The sequence below is a fragment of the Nannospalax galili genome, unplaced genomic scaffold (assembly GCF_000622305.1).
Source record: "Nannospalax galili isolate Female #2095 unplaced genomic scaffold, S.galili_v1.0 scaffold660, whole genome shotgun sequence".
NCBI classification, from domain to species: domain Eukaryota; kingdom Metazoa; phylum Chordata; class Mammalia; order Rodentia; family Spalacidae; genus Nannospalax; species Nannospalax galili.
The window spans coordinates 366,598-391,274 of NW_008349073.1; the positions used below are offsets into that span (position 1 = coordinate 366,598).

At 39.0% G+C, this 24,677-nt stretch overlaps 1 protein-coding gene across 1 annotated transcript in view; it reads left to right on the forward strand.

Annotated features, from left to right (window-relative positions):
- The window catches only part of Tmem209 (transmembrane protein 209), a 40,690-nt gene extending 19,614 nt beyond the window's left edge, over positions 1-21,076 (forward strand). Inside the window, exons 7-15 of the mRNA XM_008846344.3 lie at positions 1,515-1,690; positions 2,425-2,496; positions 4,951-5,047; positions 7,017-7,142; positions 10,364-10,461; positions 12,494-12,608; positions 12,699-12,796; positions 15,264-15,337; positions 20,729-21,076. Coding sequence (XP_008844566.1) covers positions 1,515-1,690; positions 2,425-2,496; positions 4,951-5,047; positions 7,017-7,142; positions 10,364-10,461; positions 12,494-12,608; positions 12,699-12,796; positions 15,264-15,337; positions 20,729-20,783 — 911 coding nt within the window. The 3' untranslated portion in view covers positions 20,784-21,076. The remainder of the gene's footprint in view (positions 1-1,514; positions 1,691-2,424; positions 2,497-4,950; positions 5,048-7,016; positions 7,143-10,363; positions 10,462-12,493; positions 12,609-12,698; positions 12,797-15,263; positions 15,338-20,728) is intronic.
- Positions 21,077-24,677: the final 3,601 nt, after the last annotated feature.

Genomic DNA, 24,677 nt, shown 5'->3' on the forward strand with positions numbered 1-24,677 from the left:
GGGGGGGGGGACGGATGGAAGGGGGAATGTGGCTTAGGGAGTCCCGGCGAGGAGAGCTGCGCTATAGACTTACCCCAAGAGGCCTGAGGATAGTAGTGCCCTTAAGTAATTCTTAATGCTTCAGTCTTCTTGGACCTCACAGATAATATTGGGGGGGGGACGGATGGACGGGTGAATGTGGCTTAGGGAGTCCCGGCGAGGAGAGCTGCGCTATAGACTTACCCCAAGAGGCCTGAGGATAGTAGTGCCCTTAAGTAATTCTTAATGCTTCAGTCTTCTTGGACCTCACAGATAATATAATTGGGCATTCATCACCCATGTGAAGATGAATTTACACCTATAAATCCAAGAAGAGAGAAGAATAGAAAAGTAAAAAGAAACATTAAAACCTCAGGGATTTTTAAAAGTTATCTCTCAATAGCCTAAAGCAGGTAGCTTCCTTTAACCCCTGATGCCTGTGGACAGATTTTCTTTTTTTTTCTTTATTCATTGAAAATGTGTCCCTTGGAGGTTCCTCACTGTGTGCTGGGAACAGAGAATGGTACAGCTAGAAGGTATCAGTCCAGCATTCCATCTCTCCTGAACCTAACTCCCTATCTCCAATTCCCACTCAAGCACGAGTCACACTCAGCTTTCTCTGACCTGCAGTCCTCCAGAGCAGCCATGGCATCAGCTCACTGGTGATGGCCCTCGGAGATTCAGTTCCTTCTGCACTTTTAGCACTAGTCATCCGTGCTCTTTTCACTAGCTCCAGCATTCTTTTCAGTAATGTGCCTAAGATAGTTATGGTGCATGTTGTATGTCATCTGGAGTGCTCTGTCACCAGATTTCAAATCTTTTATATTGGTTCTTGGGTCTTTAAGGTTCTCCAGCTCCCATTTTGTGCCATTATTTTGTTACAGTGATGTTGTCATTACAGAAAGGTGCTGTTTTGGCACTGCTTTTGCTGTGTATTTTTTTAAGTTGCTTTGGTTAATGCACTGTTCCAGACTGGGTGTGGTGGTGCACGCCTTTAGTCTCAGCACTTCGGAGTTTCTTTATTGTGCTCTGGGCTAGATGCAAAAAGGAAAAAATCACGTGAGCCCTAAAAGAGCTCAGATTCACTTTGGGAACGCAGATATAAACTATAACCCTCAAGTGTGATACGTACCTTGGCAGAAGCCTTATTTTATTTTTTTGATTTTTGAGACAGGGTCTCCCTGTTCCAGCTGGGGTGGAGCTCACTATGTAGACCAGGTTGGCCTGATCTCATAGTGATCCACCTGCCTCTGTCTCCTGAGTGCTGAGATTAAAGGCATGAGCCACTAGGCCCAACTTCTTTTTAATATTGAATACAAGGAGCCAGTGGTCTCTAAAGAGAAGACAATGTTGGGGAGGAGGAGGAGAGATGCTGATGAAGGTTTATCTTCTGATTCTTGAGTGCTGTTTCCTCTTCCTGTATACCCAGTGTCTGCGTTAGTACTCCATGAAAAATCCCTTTACCAGACTGAAACTCTTTCAATTCATCATTGCAGGGAGTCCAGATGCTGCCTCCCCTTCTACCAGCCCTACTTTCTGGAACTATAGCCGTTCTGTGGGGGATTATGCACAAACTTTAAAGAAGTTTCAGTATCAGCTTGCCTGTAGGTCTCAGGCCCCATGTGCTAACAAAGATGAAGCTGATCTCAGTTCTAAGCAAGCTGCAGAAGAGGTAACTAGAAATAAAAGTGACTTCATATATTATGGTTTTTCAGATTGTTAGAAAGTATTTTATTTCCAGAATATTTTTTCCTATAATCTTCACTTTCACTGATTAGAAATATAAATTTGACATTCATTAAGCAGTGGAATAGCTTCTGTTTTTTGTGCCTACAACTAAATTATACCATACATTTTTTAGTGCTTATGATAGATACATAGTTGACATAAATGCCCAGCCTAAAGTATTTGTCTACTTTCATTAGAAAAAAAGTCTTTCAAGGACTGGGCATGTAACTCAGTGGTAGAGCACTTGCCTGATGTGCACAAGGTCGATTCCTAGCACTGAAAAAAAAAGTTTCCAAGTATCTGTGTATCTACTGTATTTAATGAGTACCAGACTCTTACTTTAAAATGTATACATTTGGCAGTCTGTACTTAATCAGTTTAATACCAGATGGAGATTTTTATTTTGTATTTAAAAGCAAAACACATATGAACCTGCATGCTTGCTCTCTCTCTCTTTCTCACTCTCTCTCTCTAAACTTACTAATGTAAAGAACTTTTAAAAGACTATTTGTGCATGAAAAACAACCATAAGTGGGTAATAAGAAAATTACTGAATACTAATTAAATGAATATTGATTTTTCTCAAGCAGTTTTTTTCTTAATGTTCAGATATTTTTGAGAGTGTAGTGATGAGGTTTTTCCTTTTTGATTGTTCTGTTTTATGTGTATTTTTAATAGGTTTGGGCAAGAGTGACAATGAACAGACAACTTCTTGATCATATGGATTCATGGACAGCTAAATTTAGAAATGTGAGTTGTCATTACACCATTACATTGGACAAGATTAATTTATCTTAGTATACAAACTGTGTTATTAGACTATCAATTGAGGTTATTAATTAAAATGTTAGGATTAATTAATATTAAAGGTACAATTTGAATGGTGCTTATTTAAGGATAAACATGTCATTTACTTATTTTCATGAGACTCTTTTCCCCTTTCCCAATTTTATTTCCACCAAAGATTTTCTGTCCATTTGTTATTTACCTAGAATTGTGAGGGAAACACAAAGGAGTCCTCAGGAAACAGACATACTTGAAGCTAATTCAGAATATACATACAATTTCTTTGATTTCCCTAGAAAAACGCTCTGTTATTCTTGACCTAGTCAACACTGTAGCACAAAGAAGTAGGGAATTCTGTTTCCAACCCCGCTGCTTCTCCCACTCTGTAGGTGCTAACCTGTGTGTGCCCCAGGGTCTGTGACAGATTGGCTCCTTCTTCCACAACTTAGAAGAATTTTTTTTCATTTATTATCATTTAAATAGGTTATCAAGAGGGAAGAGTAACTAGCCAGGCCTGGTGGCACATGCATATAACACCAGCACTGTGGAACCTTTGGCAAGAGTGAGAGTTCAAGGGTAGCCTGAGCTATATAGTGAGAGCTTATTTTAAGAAAAAAATAAAAATAAATAGAAAAATTTCTGAGTCCAGTACCATCAGTCTCAGTGAGAATTTCTGGGGATGGGGCCTATAACTCTCTTTTAATTAAGCAGTTTTGCTGTAGCCAAAGAATAGTTGGCAAGTACTTTGCATGTAATAATGTTGGAAGAAGAAATAAGTGACAGGATGTCCTTGGAACTGCATGTTGTTTTATTTCCAGTTAGAAACGAGCCTGAAAATGCTAGTATTTGGAATATAAAGACTTGTCAGACATGTTAGCTCATTACAGAAAGACTTTCAGGAACTAGAGAGATGCCCCATGGTTAAGAGGACATAGTGCTCTTACAGAAGATCTAGTTCCATTCCCAGCACCTATAACAGGTGACTCACAACCACCCATAACTTACAGCTCCAAGGTATCTGACACCTCTGGCCTCTAAGGACACTTGCACTTACATGCGCATACCTCACCACCACATATACATACACATATACATAATTAAAAATAATACAAATGGGGCTGGAGAGATGGCTCAGCGGTTAAGAGCACTGACTGCTCTTGCAGAGGACCCGGGTTCAATTCCCAGCACCCACATGGCGGTTACAAACCGTCCTTGCATCCAGTTCCAGGGGAATCTGAAGCTCTCCTGACCTCCGCAGCATTGCACAACACGGGTGCACTCACATACATGCAGGCAGTACACTCATACACATAAAAATAATAAAATATTTTTTTAAATAATAATACAAATAAAAAAGAGAGGCTTTCAGTTTTTAGAGGTTTTCAAACTTAAAAGAAATTGTGGGTTTGGGTTTCATGTGAAACCTTTTTTTTTTTTTTTGAGATAGTGTCACCCAGTAGCCCCAGCTGGCCTGGAGCTTGCAATGTAGACCAGGCTGGCCTTGAACTCACAGAGATCCACCTGCCTCTGCCTCCAGAATGCTGGGATTAAAGGCGTGACCACCACACCCGGCTTCATATGAAACTTTTTTTATGTCCTTTTATAGTTAAACAAAAGCATAGAAACAGAAGTGGTGGTTGAAGTTACTATCAATTCACAAAACAGTCACATATAACATACCAGAGACTTTTTTTTTGGACGGTTTTTTCATATCCCCAAATTAGTTTTAGTTTTAGTTTTATACTAGCTATGGAAAAGGAAATTTGAAATTCCCAGTCTTAAAAGTAATATTCACAAAACTGATTTCAAATATAATAAATCTGTTTTTCCACATAGTTAAGGAATTGGGTAAGCCTATTGCAAGCTAATCAGCTATGCTAGTTAGAAAACTGTTTTGCCGATTATAAACCAATAAAAATGCTATGATAATAAATATGTAATTACCTCTAGAAATGTAAACCGAAGATTGTTTTCTTTCAGCCAAGAATAATAATCAAAGAAGATATTTTGTTTTATTTGGAAACAGGGTCTTGCTATATTGTTCTGGCTGGCCTAATACTTGATAAATAGCCCAGCTGGTCTCAAACTTGTGACAGTCCTCCTGCCTCAGCCTCCCAAGTGCTCAGATTACAGGCATGAGCTACTATACCCAGCTTGGAAAAAAGTTTTAGAAAAAATTTAACAAAAGTTTACTTTTTTTCTAGGAAGAAAACATACACAATTAAGAACATGACAGGTTGCACTCCAGTGGCCTCTTTACCCTTGACGTCATGTGGCTACTGCCCCCTTCTTTCTCTAAACTTTATGATTCTGTTAGTCAACATAAGATACAAAGAGTTGCTTGGAAAAAATGAAAATAATTATTTGAGAAGTATTTTGGGCTGATGACTCCAAAAGCTGTACTTCTTTTCTTCCTAGTGGATCAGTGAGACAATCTTAGTGCCACTTGTACAAGAGATTGAGTCTGTTAGCACCCAGATGAGACGAATGGGCTGTCCAGAACTGCAGATTGGAGGTATGTAAAGTAGAGCCTAGTGTGTGATACACTCTCAATAAATCCACCAGGTGGAAAACATTGTCTTGTAATGGGCTATTTAACATCTCCTTTTTGTCTTCAGATGAGGAAGAAAATGTCTATAATTGGTTATTAAATGTATTGACTTTATTGAGGAATAATTTACCTACCATACAATTTGCCTGTTGAAAGTGGAGAGTCTAGCAGTTTGGCTTAAACCATCACCGTGGTTAATTTTAGAAGATTTCATCTCCCAAAAAAGAAACACCATAGAGTAACCCATCAACAGTCACTCTATTTCATCCATTTCCTCCAGCCTTGTGCAAGTACCAGTCTATTTTCTGTCTCTATAGATAGGCCTGTTTGGGCTATTTCATATAAATGGTGTCATTCAGTATGTAGTCCTTTGTGACTGACTTCTTCCAGTTACTATAATGTTTTTGAGTTTCATCCATGTGGTCACATTTAGCAGTACTTTATTTTTATGGCTGAATAATACTCAGAATGCATCTTCCACATTTTGTTTACCCAGTCATCAATTGATTGGAGTTTGGATTATTTCCATACTTTGTCTACTGTGACTAGTCACACAAGCTGTTCATATGTATATATGGTATTTTGTTTGCTTTGTTTTTCAGACAAGGTCTCACTCTGTAGCTCTGGATAGCCTAGCATTCAAAATGTAGACCAGGCCACCCTTGAACTCTTGATTATCTTCCCTCTGACTCTCAAGTACTGGGATTACAGGTGTTTGACTACCATACCTGACCCCATAATTATTTCTTTAGGATAATTTCTTATTGTAGAGTTGTTACCTCAACTAATACATGTATTTTAAGGTTTTTAATACATATTCCTTTCAAAAAGTTTATGCTAGTTAATACTCGAACTTAATATCACTTGTAAGAATGTCTTTTTCAGGGCTGGGCACGGCATGACTTTAATCCTAGCACTTCAGAGGCAGAGACAGGCAGATGTTTTAGTGAGTTCCAGGCCAGCTGGAGCTACAGGGAGACCCTGTCTCAGAAAGACCCCCCCCCCAAAAAAAAAGCAGCCTTTTTCAAACATTGGCTACTACTGCTAAGGTTAGACTTTTTTTTTTTTTTTTTTTGCATGGTTTTCTTTGACAGTATATGAGAAATCACTGTCACAAGTCTACTTACCCTATGGGCAGCTTCTAACGCAGCCTATTTTATAACACAAATTTTCTGTGCACTAGTTGTTTATAGATTTGCCAGCATGGATTTGGCTGCTTTTAAGCAAGGGATGTTACTCTGTGCGCACGTGCGTGCACGCACGCGCGCACACCTGGGGGTATAAATCTGGCCACCTTGCTTGAAATGGTAAGTTTACAGGTAAAATAGATAAATGAAAGTAAAGATTGATTTTTGCAGGGCAGGAGAGATGGCTCAGCAGTTAGGAGTACCTACCGCTCTTATAGAGGACCTGAGTTTGGGTCCCAGCACCCACCAACCACCTGTACTCCAGCTCCAGGAAATCAGTACCTCAGGCTTCTATGGGTATCTATACTCAAGTGAACAGATACACACACATAACATATAATTAAAAATAATAAATCTTTTTAAAAATATTGCTTTCCTTTATTCTTTTGACAAATATTGAATGCCTACTGTATGCTAGGTATTAGTCTAAGCATTGGGTATGGTATGGCCCTGCAGAAAATGAGCCAAATCCCTGCCTTCCTTGAGCTTTCTTTCTAATCGATGAGACAGACATTATAGAAAAGAAAATAATTAGTACTAAGTGTTAAAAGCACTAGGAGGTGTTGTCACTCATCTTTACAGAGGGGAGGTGAACTCTGAGCTCAAGTGTCAGGAAGCTGTTGCTGACTTGTAAAGACCTGAAGGCAGTGAGGAACTGTTGCTTAATGACAGGAGAGAAGAACATTTGATATTCTTACAGTCACTCCTGATGAGTAATCTGTCTTCTCTGTGTTTTGTTTTAACAGAGGCTAGTATTACCAGCTTGAAACAAGCTGCCCTGGTCAAAGCCCCTCTCATTCCAACTCTGAATACAATTGTGCAGTATCTAGATCTAACACCAAATCAGGAATACTTGTTTGAAAGAATCAAAGGTAACTTGATTTGAAGAGGAAAAAGAAAGCTTTATTTAAGTACAGCTTAATTAAGGCTTCTTGAACAACTTTTCAATCTTTTATACACTAAGAATTGCCAAAAGACTATCCTTGAAAATATATATTTCTATATTAATAATATCTCTATATTAATAATATATATTATTCTGATGTTACATTCACTTCTACTCTGACACTACCAAGAATTGTGTACCACTGTGGTATTCTTTGTAATGTCAATGTGCTTATCTGATTCCAGTTTTATCATTTCTGTGTTAAGATGTTTCTCTTTATTTTTGTTAATAGTCTTATAATTTGGGGGAGTGTGATCTGAGGGATTAACCTGGGGGTCAGAAAGCTCAGCTCCCCATATTCCCATGTATATCAGTATACCTCTCTGCTTAGGGAACAGTTCATAAAGTTAGAATTATTTTTAATTAGGATAAATTGTAAAGTGTTACTTCTCTAAAGCAAGTTATAAAAATAGTGTTTCAGTATTCACATTATCATACATTTTAATTTGAAAATATTACAATGCTGTTCCTTTACCTCTATGTTTGGATTGAGATTTAGGAAGCATTTTTTTCATGATTTTCTAAAAATTTGCCACATAGAATTTCAAACATACACAAAACACTAGATAAAAATAGTGCTGGTGATGGAACTCAGTGGTAGAGCATTTACTGGTATAAATTCAGTGCCCAGCACCTCCAAAAACCAAAAATGTTTCTACATACCCCCGTCCCTGTCACCCAGTCCTGTCTGTATTTTCTTCTGTTTTATTTGAAGCACGCCTTATCTGACACTGTTAGCAAGGGCCACGCCATTTGTAGAGCGCCTTCATTTCGGTTGAACTGTCTGTCAGTTATCAGTTCGTCTGTAATATTTCCTTATATATTTCTGAAAGATAAAGCTTTTTAAAATGCTGTCATACTGCTCCACCTAACCACAATATAGTTATCATACCTAATATTTGTAGTATTTCCTTTATTTCATGAAATGTCCAGTTTGTGATCAAATATCCTACCATTTCATGAAATATATCATTTTTTAGAAAATATTGTTTGTAGCCAGGCGTGGTGGCGCACGCCTGTAGTCCCAGCACTTGGGAGGCAGAGGCAGGTGGATCTCTGTGAGTTCAAGGCCAGCCTGGTCTACATAGTGAGTTCCAGGACAGCTGGGGCTACAGGGAGACCCTGCTTCAAAAAGACAAAAATAAAAAATTTTTTGTTTGAAATCAAGATTTAAGCCAGGATTAGTGGCGCATGCCTTTATTCCCAGTATTTGGGAGGCAGAGGCAGATGGATCTCTGTGAGTTCAAGGCCAGCCTGGTCTATATAGTGAGTTCCAGGTCAGCTGGGGCTACAGGAAGACCCTGTCTCAAAAAGACCAAATAAAATAATAAAGTAAAATAAAATAGGGGCTGAAGAGATGGCTCAGTGGTTAAGAACACTGAATGTTCTTGCAGAAGATCCGGGTTCGAATCCCAGCACCCACATGGCAGCTAACAACTGTCTGTAACTCCAGTTCCAGGGGATCCGACAGCCTCTTCTGTCCTCCGTGGGCATTGCACGACACAGGTGCACTTACCTACATGCAGGAAATACACACATACACATAAAAATATAAAAATAATAAAATATTAAATAAGTAATAAAATTCAAATATGTGTTATGGTAAATTGATCTATTTTAAGTTTAGGTTTCCTGTCTATCCTTTTTTAAAAAAAAAAAAATCTTGGGGCTGGAGAGATGGCTCAGTGGTTAAGAGCACCGACTGCTCTGGCAGAGGACTCGGGTTCGATTCCCAGCACCCACACGGCGGCTACGAACCATCCTTAACTCCAGTTCCAGGGGAATCTGAAGCCCTCTTCTGCACATTATTTTTATTTTGTGTGTATGAGTGTATTGCCTGCATGGATGTGAGTGCACCCGTGTCGTGCAGTGCCACGGAGGTCAGAAGAGGGCTTCAGATTCCCCTGGAACTGGAGTTAAGGACGGTTCGTAGCCGCCGTGTGGGTGCTGGGAATCGAACCCGGGTCCTCTACCAGAGCAGTCGGTGCTCGCAGTCGGTGCTCTTAACCACTGACCCATCTCTCCAGCCCCAATAAAATATTTAAAAAAAAAAAATCTTTGCAATGTATTTGTTGAAAGAGTTAGACTGTTCTAGATTGTTAAAACTATAGATGCATGATCTAGGTTTTACTGAATATATACATGGTGTAGTTTTATACACCCTCCTTTGTCCTCTATATTTCCTATAGATTCAGATTTAAATATTTTAGCAAAATTGTTTTATGGATAGTGGTTTTGGGGGGGGGGGGGTTTTGGTTTTTTTCTTTTTTTTTTTTTGGTCTTTTTGAGACAGAGTCTCCCTGTTGCCCCAGCTGTCCTGGAACTCACTGTGTAGACCAGGCTGGCCTTGAACTCACAGAAATCTGCCAGCCTCTGCCTCCCAAGTGCTGGGATTAAAGGCATGCGCCACCACGCCCAGCTATGGATAGTATTTGTATGACCAGAAAAGTACATATAAATTGAATATATGTATATTAAAGTATCATATATCAAAATATAAAAATCTAAGCCAAGCATGGTGGTGCATGCCTTTAATCCCAGCACTTGGGAGGCAGAGGCAGGCGGATCTCTGAGTTCAAGAACAGCCTGGCCTACATAGCGAGTTCCAAGCCAGCTGAGGCTATAGGGAAACCCTGTCTCAAAAAGACCCAGGTTAGGAAGCTGGGCATGGTGGATCTCTGTGAGTTCAAGGCCAGCCTGGTCTACAGTGAACAGCGTACCACTACCAAGAATGAACATTTTCTTTTGTTTTCTTTTGTTTTGTCTATAAATGAATGCATTTATGCTCATGTTCTTTTGAAATTACATTGCAGATATCATTACTTTTCAACATCTGTTTTGCTAAGAATAAGAATATGCTTTTACCTATGACACAGTTATCACAAATTAAAAATTCTCTTATCAGCAGTCGATATTCAGACCTTCTAATTGTCCAGTGACTTTTTGAAGAATCCAGAGTAGTCTTATTCCATATTTTGGACTTGTCTGATTCTTTGTAGTATTACTTGCTTTTATATCTTGTATTTATTTTGGGTGTTCTGATCAGGAGGTTTTTATGACTACTTTCTTTATTTTAATCATCTAGTTGGTTTGGGGATGGTTCTTTTGTTATGTTTCATCTTTTGAAATTTTACTTCTGTTGTACAGAACTTTCCCAGGGAGGCTGTATGAGTTCATTTCGATGGAACAGAGGTGGAGACTTCAAAGGTCGCAAGTGGGATACAGACCTGCCCACTGATTCTGCTGTAAGTCCTTATTTTCTTCATAGTTTTAACTCAGTATATTTGTATGATTTTATTTAAGTATTAGAAAGAATTTAGAAACTAAGGATGGTGAAGTATAGTAGTAACAGCATCTTAACCCAGCTGCTTTTTTTTTTGAGGCAGAGTCTCCCCAGCTCACCTGGTACTCACTATGTAGACCAGACTAGCCTCCATCTCACAGAGATCAGCCTGCCTCTGCCTCTCAAGTGCTGGGATTAAAGGTATGCCATCACACCCAGCTTGGTCTTTGATCTCAAATAATGTAGCAAAGAATATTATGACATACACTCCTTTCTTATTTGGGATTTTTCTTTTAAGAAAGATTCCTAAAGTCATTCTTACCAAATCAAGAAGTATAAAAGTTTATATGTACTTAAATATTTTTTTAAAATCATTGTTTTCTGTAATACATATATGAAAATTGTTTTTAGTGTTGATCTTCAAATTGAAAATCTAATGTATGCAGTTTATCTTGGCTTTTCTGGCACCTATGTGGATGCAAATCCTCCACTAACAGAAAGCAAGGCCAGGCCAGGTGTAGCTGTAATCCCTGCTATTCAGGAAGCTGAGGCAGGAGGATTGCAAGTTTAGTTCAAAGTCTGGTCAAGGCCAGCCTGGGTAACTTAGTGATACCTTTTCTCAAAATTTAAAAAGGGCTGAGGGTGTAGATGGGTGACATAGCACTTGCCTAACATGTGTGAGACCTTGGGTTCAACTTCACGGGGGGTGAGAAGGCACAGATGGACCAGAAATGAAAATAAAATAAGTTTGATTGTTTAAATTATCCCACCCTACATGCCTTATCCCACCCACATAATGGAGGTTTTAATGGGAAAACATCTTAGTAAAAGAATAAGTTAGGGGCTAGGGAGCTGGCTCAGTGGTTAAGAGCATTGACTGCTCTTACAGAGGACCCGGGGGCAGATCTCAGCACGCATATGGTGGCTTAACTCCAGTTCCAGGGGATCCAACACCCTCTTCTGACCTCCTCGGGCATTGTACAATATGGGTATACTTACATACATGAAGGCAGTATTCTCATACACATAAAATAAAAATAGGATTTTTTTTTTTAAGAGAGAAGACTGACATGGTGGCACATGCCTTTACTCCGAGGCAGAGGCAGGCGGATCTCTGAGTTCGAGGCCAGCCTGGTCTGCATATCGAGTTCAGTCTAGCTGGGGCTACAGGGAAACCCTGTCTCAAAAAAAGAGAGAAAAAGTTAATCTGGTGGCAAAAATATTTTTTTCAATTTTGAGTAGATTTTTGTGTATGTTGTGGGGTGGGGGGTCTTGTTGGTACTGGAGATGGAGGCCAGAGCCTTGTGCTATCAGGCAAGTCCTCTTCCCACTGGGCTACATCCCAGCCCTGGAGTAGATTATCTGAGCCATAAATTTAGGGGTTTTTTTGTTGTTGTTGTTTTGTTTTGTTTTTTTTTTTTGGTCTTTTTGAGACAGGGTCTCCCTATAGCCCCAGCTGCCCTGAATTTGCTATAAAAACCAGGCTAGCCTTGAATTCACAGAGATCTGCCTGCCTCTGCCTCCTGAGTGCTGGGACTAAAGGTGTGCACCACCACGCCCAGCTAGTCTTACCTCTTAAACACACTAAATTCTTTTATGACTTAGGAGAATTCTATAAATGAATTTCTTTATAATTATTTTAGCTAGTGTGGTGGTGCGTGCCTTTAATCCCAGGAGGATCTCTGTGCGTTCAAGGCCAGCCTGGTCTACATAGGGAGTTCAGGCCAGCCAGAGCTACAGGAAGACCCTGTCTCAAAAAGACCAAAAAAAAAAAAATTTATTTTGACTAAAAGAATGTTTGTTGTCTGGATTGTGTAATTTTTACAAATTTGTTGTATAAATTTTGTCTTACATATAACCATTTGAAAGCATTTTTGCTAATTCTTTAGGGAAAATCTTCAAGTTTGAATCATTTTTAAGTACAGATGTTCTGGAAGGTCTGTATCTGTACTAGATTTCTATGCTAACTTGAACAAGTATTTTCTCAACTTCAGATCATCATGCATGTGTTTTGTACCTACCTCGACTCCAGATTACCTCCACATCCTAAGTATCCTGATGGAAAAACATTTACTTCTCAGCACTTTGTTCAAACACCAAATAAGCCAGGTACCACCTCTCCTAAAAGAATGTATTGAGATTTTCTTATGAAGTCTCTTTAGTGATTTAGTTCTTTAATATGACATATTTTCTTCACAGATGTTACAAATGAAAATGTGTTTTGTGTTTATCAAAGTGCTGTCAACCCTCCACATTATGAACTAATCTACCAGCGCCATGTCTACAATCTTCCAAAGGTATTTCTTTCCTTTTTTTTTTTTTTCCACTACTGGGGATTGAACCCAGGGTTTCATGTGTACCAGGCATCATGTACTTTATCATTGAGCTGTATCCCTAGCCCTGAAGGTATTTCTATATATACAAGTTGCTGTTTAGGAATATCACAGATGACATTTTTATAGCATTTTAAAAATTAGAATCTGTTTGTTGTTTGTTGGTTTGTTGTTTGGGAGATGGGGGCTCGCTCCATCCAGGCTGACTCTAACTAGCTGCAGTTCTCCTACATCAGCCTCTCAAGCCTGTGATTACAGACGTACCACACACATGCTTTAGAATCACATTTGTAGACTAGATAGTAAACTTGTTAAATTAAAGGAAATGTATTTCTTTTTTATTCTTTTTACTGTGAAAGCAATACTGTTTAATTTGGAAAGGGTAAAGAAAAAGAAAATCATTCTTTGAGAGACAGCCATTGTTGATGGTAGTTAGGTTGCCTTTTAGAAAACATTTGGGTCTTGCTGTATTTTTTATAGGTTGAAATCATGTTTCTATAGTCTTATATTTTTCTTTTAATAATTAACTTTATGATATAATTTTCCTTACCATGGAAAATCTTCATAAAATATTTGTTAGTGGCCATTAAAAAAATCATAGCATAATTTACCCAACCGTTTTCCTACTGTTAAACATTTGCGTTATTCAACTCCTCCATTACAAACATTGACGTTTCCTCTTGATGTATCTAACTGTCTGCATTTTGGATCATTTCTTTAGCCCGAATTTCTAAAAATTGTAATTCTAAACTACAGAGTATTTTACAACTGTTTGAAAATATATATTACCAAATGACTTTATAAAAAAAAAATCTGTCTTGGGGCTGGAGAGATGGCTCAGTGGTTAAGAGCACTAGCTGCTCTTGCAGAGGACCCAGGTTTGACTTCCAGCACCCACATGATGGCTAACAACCATCCATAACTCCAGTTTCAGGGGATCCAACACCCTCTTCTAACCTCCGAGGGCATTGCACAACATGGGTATACTTACATCATGGAGGCAATACACTCATAAATAAAATAAAAATAATAAATATATTTTTAAAACGGCTTTCTTGAGCAATCGCAGCAGAGGCAGAGGCAAGCAGATCTTTGTGAGTTCAAGGCCAGCCTGGTGTACAAAGTGCGATCCAGGCCAACTGGGACTACAGAGAGACCTGTCTCAAAAAGACCAAAAAAAAAAAACCTATCTTTCCAGTTTACATGCCCATACAGGCATTTTATTCTTGGTTGTAAGCATAATTTTTTTGGTGATCTTTGCAATTTTTTGTTATTGCTGCTGTCAGTATCTTTACAAAGAAATTTTACACTGACTATAATTTTACCATGTAGCTCAGACTTACCATCCCCCTGTCTCAGTCTCCTGTGTGCTGCAATGATAGGCTCCTCCACATTCAGCTTATTAGCTGTAGTTATATACTGTATTCTCTGTCAGATCTCCAGCAGAGATAGAAATTTCATTTGTTTCAAGTTTAATATTTTACTTTTGTAAGTGTATAAATATTTTGAACCCATGCCAATCTTTTTTTTAAGTCAGGGTCTCTCTGTATCCCCCTAGCTCTATCTCCCTGTATCCCCCTGGCCTACCTCTGCCTCCTGAGTGCTGGGATTAAAGAATGTGCCACCATGCCCAGCCCAAAGAATATTTCTCAAAAAGACCAAAAAAGAAAAGAAAAATATTCATGAATCCATTCTCTTCATATATTCCTAAGTAAAAACACCCTAAGTCATGTAAAAATCAATCCTGAAATAGAGCTATTTTCATAGACCAACATTTACATATAATAGTTGGATTTCAGAGCCAGCAAAATAATGCCTAGTGATTTACAGATGAAATAGTTTTACATTTAACATGTTCTTTGTGTACTAAGGCATACTGTAATTGCACTTAGAAGTATAACTAAAAACTATTTGACTCCTAACACTCTTTAAATGTGTTGGTTTGGGGGATAGAACATTTTTATGTGTGGTGAGTGGGCACCAACTTCAGAAGAGCTTTCTTTTAGGTCTCACTGATTCTATTCCCCAAGCGTGAGACACCCCACCCCCAATCTGTTACCTTTCTGTTCATATTTGGGTCTCAGTTTTATGTTCTTTCCCTCTGTGAGCCATTTCCTGCCTCCCCAGGCTGGGTTAGCTGCTTTCAGGTGTTCCTCAGGCATGCCACAGCCCCTCTCATTGCATTCCTCACACTTGTGATTCTTAGTTTACTGTCAAACCTTTCCTACTTGATATTTGGCTCTGATCATGGATCTTTTCTGTCTGGCCACAGTATCCCCACTTGCTAGCAGGAAGCGTAGGCACTTTGTTTATAAATGAATGAAAATCTAAATTATGTGAAATTTTGAATTAGTAGGATGTGAATTGATAAGATCTGTATTTGTCTACCAGATTGAATCTTTTTAGTTAACTTGTCTTGTTTTGGTTCTAGGGCAGAAATAATATGTTTCATACCTTGTTGATGTTCCTCTACATCATAAAGACCAAAGAGTCAGGAATGCTTGGGTAGGTGCTCGTGCTTTTAAAGCCTTAAGTGTTTAATTTATTTACTGTTGTTCTTCCTGTGTTAGGACTCTGCAGAAGGCAGCATCACATAAGGAAAGATTTGTGAACTGAATTCTAGATCAGCCTCTAGTCTGTTAGCTCCTCAGAACCTCCATTTCCCCATTGCTGAAAGTCAGTGGGGTGACATCCAGTTGCTTTGCAGCTGTATCCCTGGAGGAACATCTCTGAGACAGATAAAAACCAGACTTTTTGTCACTTAACTAGAAGTCTTTTTGTTCAAGCCATTCCATTTCAGATATAAAGCATTCTGCAAAATATTTATGCTTCCAGAGGGCCCTAGCTTATACCTATTCCAAATATTGCTAATTGGGATGAAAAAAATAGTCTGTTGAAGTTGTTTATGTATTTCATAATGAAGCTTACATTATTTACAAATTCAAAAATCACTGTATTGTCATTCTGCTGATTCAGAGTATTAGTGCATCAAATATCATTTGAAATAAGTGGACCCCTGTAGGGCCTGGGGAAATCTGGTAATTTAGGAGTCTGAACACTTGGGTTCTGGGATCCAACTCTGTAATAATAAGTACCTAAGATTAATGAAATGTCAAGGGAAGCACTTGGTACAGAAGACATCTGTCGCTAGTTCCACTCTGATGGGCATGTCTCTGTGAAAAAGATTGTGTTTAGGTGTCCTATTCATAATTTAGATATTAGACATGTTCCAGAACTATGCTGCCCAGCACAGTAGTCACCAGGCACCATTGAACTCTAAGAACATGGCTAGTCTAAAGTGAGATACCCTAAAGTTTAATGTATACCAGATTTCAAAGGCATACCACCAAAAGAAGTATCTCTTTAAAATTGTATATATTGCTCACATACTGAAATACCATTTTGGATACATTAGGTTAAATGAAATAGAATCTTTAAATTAATTTCACCTGTTTCTGCTGCTTTGGCATCTACTAGAAAAATTTAAATGTTATACATAGATTGCGTTATATTGTATTTCTTTTGGACAGCACCTCATTAGAGAAAGCAAAATTCCTGTCTTGTATTACAGGCAAAAGATTAAAACAGTCATGAACAGAAATTTATAAACAAATATGAGCATTTATTCACTTTTTAAAAGCATTTATTTAGTGTCTGTGTCTGGGAGTGGGAATGGCCATAAGGCACCAAGGCACGTATATAGAGGTCAGAGGACAACTTGCAGGAGTTACTTCCCTCCTTCCACCCTGTGGTCCTGGAGATCAAACTCAAGTCATCAGGCTTGGCAGCAAGTACCTTTACTTACTGAACCATCTCACCAGTCCTTCACTTCTTCAGAGTGTCCACAGTGTCAGGTTTATAATATCCAATCTGCTTTGGGAATGGGTTTATGTTTTTCACCCTATTTAAAAATGAATTCTACCTGCCAGGCCTGGCGGTGCAGGCTTTTAATTCCAGCACTTAGGAGGCAGAGGCAGGTGGATCTCTTTGAAATTGAGGCCCTCTGGGGCTATAGGGAGAACAAGAACAAAAAAAAGAGTTGTACCCAAACTTAATGTTCTTTGAGCTGACTTCTAATTTTATGGTGTGTCTTGGACATTTGTCCATGTCAGTGAGAGCATATATGTTGTTTATATATGTTTTATAATTTTTCACTTAGAATTTCTGAAAGGCTGTTTTGAAGTGAAGAATTAATTTGAAACCGTTTTTAAATACACAGTGAATTTTTGTTTATGAGGGCTTATTTATGTTATTTGGTTGGTTTTTGACAGTGCTGAACATTGAACCCAGGTCCTTATGCATGTTTTCGAAACATTTTTTGGTTTGATTTGTTTGTTTGTTTGTTTGGTTGGTTGGTTGGTTGGTTGGTTGGTTGGTTGGTTGGTTGGTTTTTAGACCTTGGCTCACTGAGTATGTAGCCCAGACTGGCCTTAAACTCATAATCTTCTGCTTCTGTCTCCTGAGTGCTGGGAATCCTAGGGGAGCACCACCATGCCCAAATTTGTAGGTTTCTTTGTTTTTTGTTGTTGTTTTTTGTTTTTAATTTTATGTGTCTGAGTGTTTTGCTTGCATGTAAAGTGCACCCATGTAGTGTATTGCCAGTGGAGGCCAGAAGAGAGTGTCAGATCCCCCTGGAACTAGAATTTCAGATGGTTGTTAGCCACCATGTGGGTACTGGGAACTGAACCCAGGTCCTCTGCAAGAGCAGCCAGTGCTCTAAACTCCTGAGCCATCTCTCCAGCCCCAAATTTGTAGTTCTCATTGAAAAAAAAATTGTATGTAGTGTGTTCTGTGTATTGCGTGCTTATATAGTGCATTTGTGTGAGTGTACAGGTACACACACCCATGCAGGTTACAGGAGGATGTCGAGAATCTTCCTCTACTGCTCTCTGAAATTTTTTTTCCGCTGTGTATGCTTGCCATTATTTTGATGCATAAATGATTTGTTGTGATAGCATAAAATTAAAGTACTTAATTGAGCAATAATTTAAGGCCAAAAAGAATTCATGTAAGTTTGAAAGTGCTTATCTTCTCTTAATGAGCAACTTATATGTAGAAAATAAAACATTTTAGACCAAAACTACTATTTTTTTATTAGTTTTTGAATTTTTTTATTGTGTGTGCTGGGAATTGAATTGAGGGACTTGAAAAATAGTAGGCAAGTTCTCTGCCACTGAACTACACCCTCAGCCCCTAATTTTTATCTTTTTTTTGTGTGTATGTGTGATCTGTGTGCATGTGTCTATGCATTTTGTATATGTATTCATGGATGTGCATGGAGGCCAGAGGCTGACATTGAGTGTTTTCCTCCATCACGCTCTTGTTGAGGGCCATTCACTAGAACCTAGAGCTCACCAGTTGGCTAGACTAAGCCAGCTTGCTCCAGGTTCCCCTGTCTCCATCTCCCACTGTCCAGGGTTATAGGCAGGCCACCATGCCCAGCTAGCATTTACATGATGCTAGGTATCTGGACTGTTTTTCATGCTTGCAGAAAGGGTTTTTAGCCCATCCCCCTTTTGTATTTTTTTAATATTTTATTTATTTTTATTTTGTGTGTATGAGTGTATTGCCTGCATGTGTGTAAGTGTACCCATGTCGTGCAATGCCAGAGGAAGTCAGAAGACAGCATTGGATCCCCTGGAGCTGGAGTTATGGATGTTTTTTAGCTACCATGTGGGTGCTGGGAATAAGCCCAGGTTCTCTGCAAGAGTGGGAGTCAATCCTGGGTCCTCTGCAAGGGTAGTCAGTGCTCTTAACTTCTGAGCCATCTCTCTCTCCACCAACCTTTTGTATTAACGAAGGGAGAAACCTTCAAAATTATTAATATTGGGGCTTGGAGAGATAGCTTAGCGGTTAAGAACACTGACTGTTCTTGCAGAACACCTGGCTTCGATTCCCAGCACCCACATAGCAGCTAACAACTGTCTGTAACTCCAGTTCCAGGGGATCCGACAGCCTCTTCTGTCCTCTGCGGGCATTGTAAGACACAGGTGCACTTACCTACGTGCAGGCAATACACGCATACACATAAAATGAAAATAATATATACAATATTAAATAATAGTAAAATAAAATATTTTTTAAATTATTAATACTTGGGGGCTGGAAAAGTGGTTCAGGGTTTAAGAGTGTTTGTTGCTCTTCCAGAGGACCTAAGGTAGGTTCCCAACACCCAACACTCATCTCAGGCAGCTTATAAACACCTATGACTCTAGCTCCAAGTGATCTGATACCTTCTAGACACCTGCACACACAAACACAAAAATAAATCTTAGCCAGGCGTGGTGACACACATCTTTAATCCCAGCACTCAACTCTCTGAGGTTGTAGCCAGCCTGGTCTGTACAGTATGTTCCTAGTTAGCCAAGGCTACATAGTGAGACCCTGTCTCAAAACAGTTAATAAATGGGGGCTGGAGAGATGGCTCAGTGGTTAAGAGCACTGCCTGCTCTTGCAGAGAACCTGGGTTCAATTCCCAGCACCCACATGTTAGCTACAAACCATCCTTAACTCTAGTTCCAGGGGAATCCGAAGCCCTCTTCTGACCTCCACAGCATTGCACAACACGGGTGCAGTCACATACATGCAGGCAATACACTCATACACATAAAATAAAAATAATAATTTAAAAAAATTTTTTAAAAAAACAATGAACAAGCTGGGTGTGGTGGCGCACGCCTTTAATCCCAGCACTTGGGAGGCAGAAGCAGGCGGATCTCTGTGAGTTCAAGGCCAGCCTGGTCTACATAGTGAGTTCTAGGACAGCTGGGGCTACAGGGAGACCCTGTCTCAAAAAGACAAAAAAAAAAAAAAAATTGTAATGTTTATTTATTAGGGTGGAGCTCATGCCGTGGCACATGAGTAGAGACTAGAGAACATCTTGCAGGAGTTGGTTCTCTCCTTCTGCCATGTGGATCCTGGGGATCATCAGGCCAGTTAAAAGTTACCATCCTCTCATTTAATTTTGGGTCTTATAGGGTTTATACTGAGTACAATATTGTATAACTGTATTAATTCAACTGTAAACCTAAAAATTTACAACGAATATTGAAAGAGATGCATCTTAACTCTGGAAATTGTTATTGACTATGTCAATGCTGTTGTAATGAAATGCTTCTTCTAATTATGTGGCTATTAGATAAATAATTTTTTAAAAAGTTACCATCCTGTAGCTTCTAGGACATGAATGACTCAGAGCCCCAGCTAAAAGTTGACAACAGAGATGAATAGTTACTATTTCACAGTGATAACCACTTGAAGATATTCCTTCCCACAGTTCCATGGTACACAGACTAGTCTTCAGTTTTAGGTGTGGCTGATTTCTTTTGGATATTGTGGGGTTGTTGCCCCTCTTCTCCCTTACAGATAGTTTGGATAGCCCCTTTAGGCAAAATTCTACTATATCACTAGGATATATTTGTCTTTTTGTCATGAGCAATATGATTTCACTCAAGATATATTAATAATACATATATAAAAACTTACCAAGGCATCCCTAATAATCAGTAAATCCCTAATTCAAATCAAGCTAGTAAAATTCTCTGAGAGGCCTAACATCTCTATAGCCTTCGTTCAAAAATTTAATTGGCACTTTAATTTTACTAAAATTATTTTGTTATCTATTATCTAGTGTAGTAGTTCTTGAAGTCCAATGAAAAATTAATTTTCAGCACTCCATAAATCTGTTTATTCTAAAGTTAAGTTTTAAGCACAGTTAAGAGAGTAATTACTGTTTCTTGAATTCCCCTGCTATGCTGTATGTAACGTAATTTACTGCTGAGTCACAGTAGGTCTCACTAATTAAACAAATACCCCTTCTATTCTTGTGTTACTAGAAAAAGACCTTAAATGCTTGGGCAAGCAATAATACTAAAACTGTTCTTTCTTTCTTTGTAGGAGAGTTAATCTTGGTCTATCCGGTGTGAATATTTTATGGATTTTTGGTGAGTAGTGGATCATTTAATTGGAACACTGGAACTTTTATTTTATTGAAGTGAAAAGTTGAATGTAAGCAGCTTTGAGCCACTGCGTCTTCCGACTGAAACAAGACAATGTGTGTTTTGTAGACTTGTTAGTTAACCAAAAATGAGCTATCATGAAGCTACTTGTGAAAATAAACCCTGAATCCTCTATTCCAAGAAACATTACCTTGATAACTGTAAAACTAACAACCCCATCGATGTGAAATAGTGTTTTTTCCCTTTAAATAAATAAACTTAAGGACTCCTTTTCATTGTAAACCCAGTAAGAATTGTCTGCCTGATTCTTCCACCACAAAAAAAGAATTTTTCATTGTTCTTTAGTAGTGTAAGTACTTAAAAAGAAAGTTGCTAATTTTCTTTGTTTTATCTTTATATTTCCCCAGTGTTACAAGTCCGCCTAAAGCAAAAATGAAATTAATTTCTAAGTAATATGGTAATTAATACTGCTGAACTATCTCCCAGCCTCCTGTTGGTGGTTTTTAATATTAAAAGAGATTTGATAATATTGGCATCTTGAAAGGTCAGCTCACATTACATTTAGCTGATAAAATTAAACTTTTTAGGTTTTAGTTAAAAGTCTGAGGACATCAAGAAAATGGTTTACTACTTTGGTTTTAGCAACTCAATTTCACTATTACATAATACTTGTTATTTTTAATGTATTATTATTGTGTGTATACATGTGTTTGTGAGTGCACATGCCACAATGCACAAGTCAGTTCTCTCCTCCCACCTGTATGTGAGTTCCAGGATTGAACTCAGCAAACACTTATCTGCTGAACCATCTTGCTGCAGAGATTGTGTTGGGGGTGGCTTTAGGGACTGAACCCAGAGCCTTGTTTGTGAACAGCAGCCACTCCAATGTCAAGCCGCACTTTCTCAGCCCCTATACCTCCCTTCTGTAAGATCCTAGTCCATTTCAGATTTTTAGATAACTTTTTAGATACAGTAAAAAGATACCAAGTTTCTAAATTGCACTCAATTCCTCATCTCTGTTTCCTATATGTACTTGAAGTAGTAATTTTCCTTTTTTTTTTTTTTCCTGAGACAGGGTCTCACTATGTAGCCCTGGCTGACCTAGAACTCACTATGTAAACCAGGCTGGCCTCAAACTCAAATATCCACCTGCCCCTGCCTCCTGAGTGCTGAGATTAAAAGCTTGTGTTACCACACCAAACCATGAACATGTTTTGGGTTTTTATTTGTTTGTTTTTAATGTGTATGGGTGTTTTGCCTGCATTTATGTAAGTGTACCGGTGTCGTACAAAGGGGACAGAGGCCAGAAAAGGGTGTCAGGTCCCTTGGAACTGGAGTTAGGATGGTGGTTAGATACCGTGTGGGTGCTGGAATTGAACTCAGGTCCTCTGGAAGAGCAGACAGTGCTCTTAACTGCTGAGCCATCTCTCCAGCCCCAATGAACATGTTTTTAAAGACAACTTTTCCATCATTTGTGTTATAAACTGGAGCTGGTTAAAACCCCTATCTTCTGAAGTATTATGTACGCATCTCATATTACTCATACAACTTAAACATGTTAATTATAAGAACATATTAAAATTTGGATCTGTGATTTCAAAAGGTATTGAAAATGTCATGGAGTATTGATTACTGTGTTATTAAATGTACAGTTGCATGTGTCTTATTAAAAGCAGTTGAATTTTATTTTTAACAATGCATGAGACACACCACCAACCCTACAATATTTGTGACCATCAAAAAATACAGCATAATGGCCAGGAGTGGTGATACATGCCTTTAATCCCAGCACTCACAGGCAGATGTAGGCAGATTTCTGAGTTCCCAGCCAACCAGGCTTACACACACACACACACACACACACACACACACACACACACACACATTTCCTATGTAAAAAGAAGCTTTGTCTATATAGTGGTATGGATTGCTGTATTATAGGTAGCTTTCCTATAGCATTTTTCTTTACAAATGTTTGAACAAATTGTACATAAATAATACCTCTTATTTTAAATAATATACACATTGACAAGGCATGGTGGGGCATGCTGGTAAACCTCAACTACTTGTGAGCCTGAGGCAGGAGGATCATGAGTTCAAGACTAAACTAGGCTACATGGTACCTTGCCTCAAAAAGTAAAACCACAATAATTTTTGAAATTTGCTTTGGTGAATTAGGTTGAACTCCTTCTATAGAAAGATAGCAAAGTTTTTGTTTTTGTTTTATTTGAGGGAATGGTGGTTGTTTTTCATTGCTGGGGACTGAACCCAGGGCACATGTTAACATTGTACCTCTGAGATAATATCCCCAGCCCCAAATACAGCAAATTTCTTGGAACTTGTTTTAACGTGAGTCAGCATCTACTAATATTGCTAAACAAATGTTACTCCTAGGATGGATGTCACATGTTTCTTTTTCACTGCTTGACTCCTGTAGGATCAGATCTATGTTCACTGTGACATTTACCTTTTTCTTCATCAATACCAGACTTTACTTAAACTAAATTTGTTTTAGAGCATACTGAAGACATTTATAATTTAGTTCCCACTGAGACAAACAGACTACATTGCTTGGTTTTCTCAAACTAATACCTTCTTCAGGCTGATTTTTTTTTTTTTTTTTTTTTTTTTTTTTTTTTGTTTTTTTTTTTTGTCTTTTTGAGACAGGGTCTCCTTGTAGTCCCAGCTGACCTGAACTCACTATGTAGACCAGGCTGGCCTTGAACTCACAAGGCCTGCCTCTGCCTCCCGAGTGCTGGGATTAAAGACGTGTGCCACTACGCCAGGATGATATTTTAATGGCAAAGACACACATGTGCAGAGTGATCTTTTCTAACATGGCTTTGTGATGTAAAACCCTCATGTGGACTTCCCCCCCGAGGCCAGCCTTCACTGTGTATTCTTTCCTTGGTGAGCTCATTCATCCTGCAAGTTCATGTCTCACTTCTCAGGCTGATTCCTAGATCCATCACCACTCATCACATCTCTCCTGAGCTTTGTTAAACACCTGTCAGACATTTGCAGTTGGGTATTCTGTAGACTCTGCATCTGGAACTCGGTTCACATCTGCAAAACCAGCTCCCTCTACTAACGTCCCTTCTCTGCTCTCTACTGCCAGTTGCCCACACTCAGAACCCTGCTGTCAACTTGAGCTCCCTGGGTCCCCAATCCAATCAGGCCACAAACCCCATCCATTCTTCCTCAACAATGTCCCTTGCAGCTGTCCCTCTCCATTTCTGCCACCACTCCGCTCATTTACACCCTTATCAACTCACACAGGATTACTGCAACAGCCTAATTAATCTCATGGCCCCCTAATTGTTGCCATGCTTCCAGATTTTCCAATCCATCCTGCACATTCTCTTCAAATTTATCTTCCTGAAACACCTGTTTGATCATTTCATTCCCTTGATAAATTCCTTTGCCTGACATTTAAAGCCTTCTGCAATCTGGCCCCAGCGTGGCCTTCCGCACCCAAATATTTGGCTCCAGCCAGTGCAGGCAGCTCCCAAGTGCAATGTTCTCTGCTTGCTGCCTCTGCCTACCCTCCACTCTCTGGGGATGCTCCTCCATTGCTCAGTCTCTCCCCTCCATGAGGCTCACTCTGATTAAACCTGCTGTTTGGACCTGGTCCTGACCACGCCAGCTGGCCTGCATTCTCCCCCACAGTAATGAGACCTCTGTCCTTTGGCAATCAGCACTATGAGTGTATTCAGAAATGACTTTCAACCTCTCATCACAGTAGAACTGTATTTGACTAGTCTGAGCTGTGAATGCTGCTGTTGAGGAATACTTGCTGGTGACTAAAGCTACCTTCTGGGAAGGGTGAGCTTTCTCCTTCCCAAGGTACACCTTGGGAGCCAGCTCAGCACGTGGGCTTTCCTTTT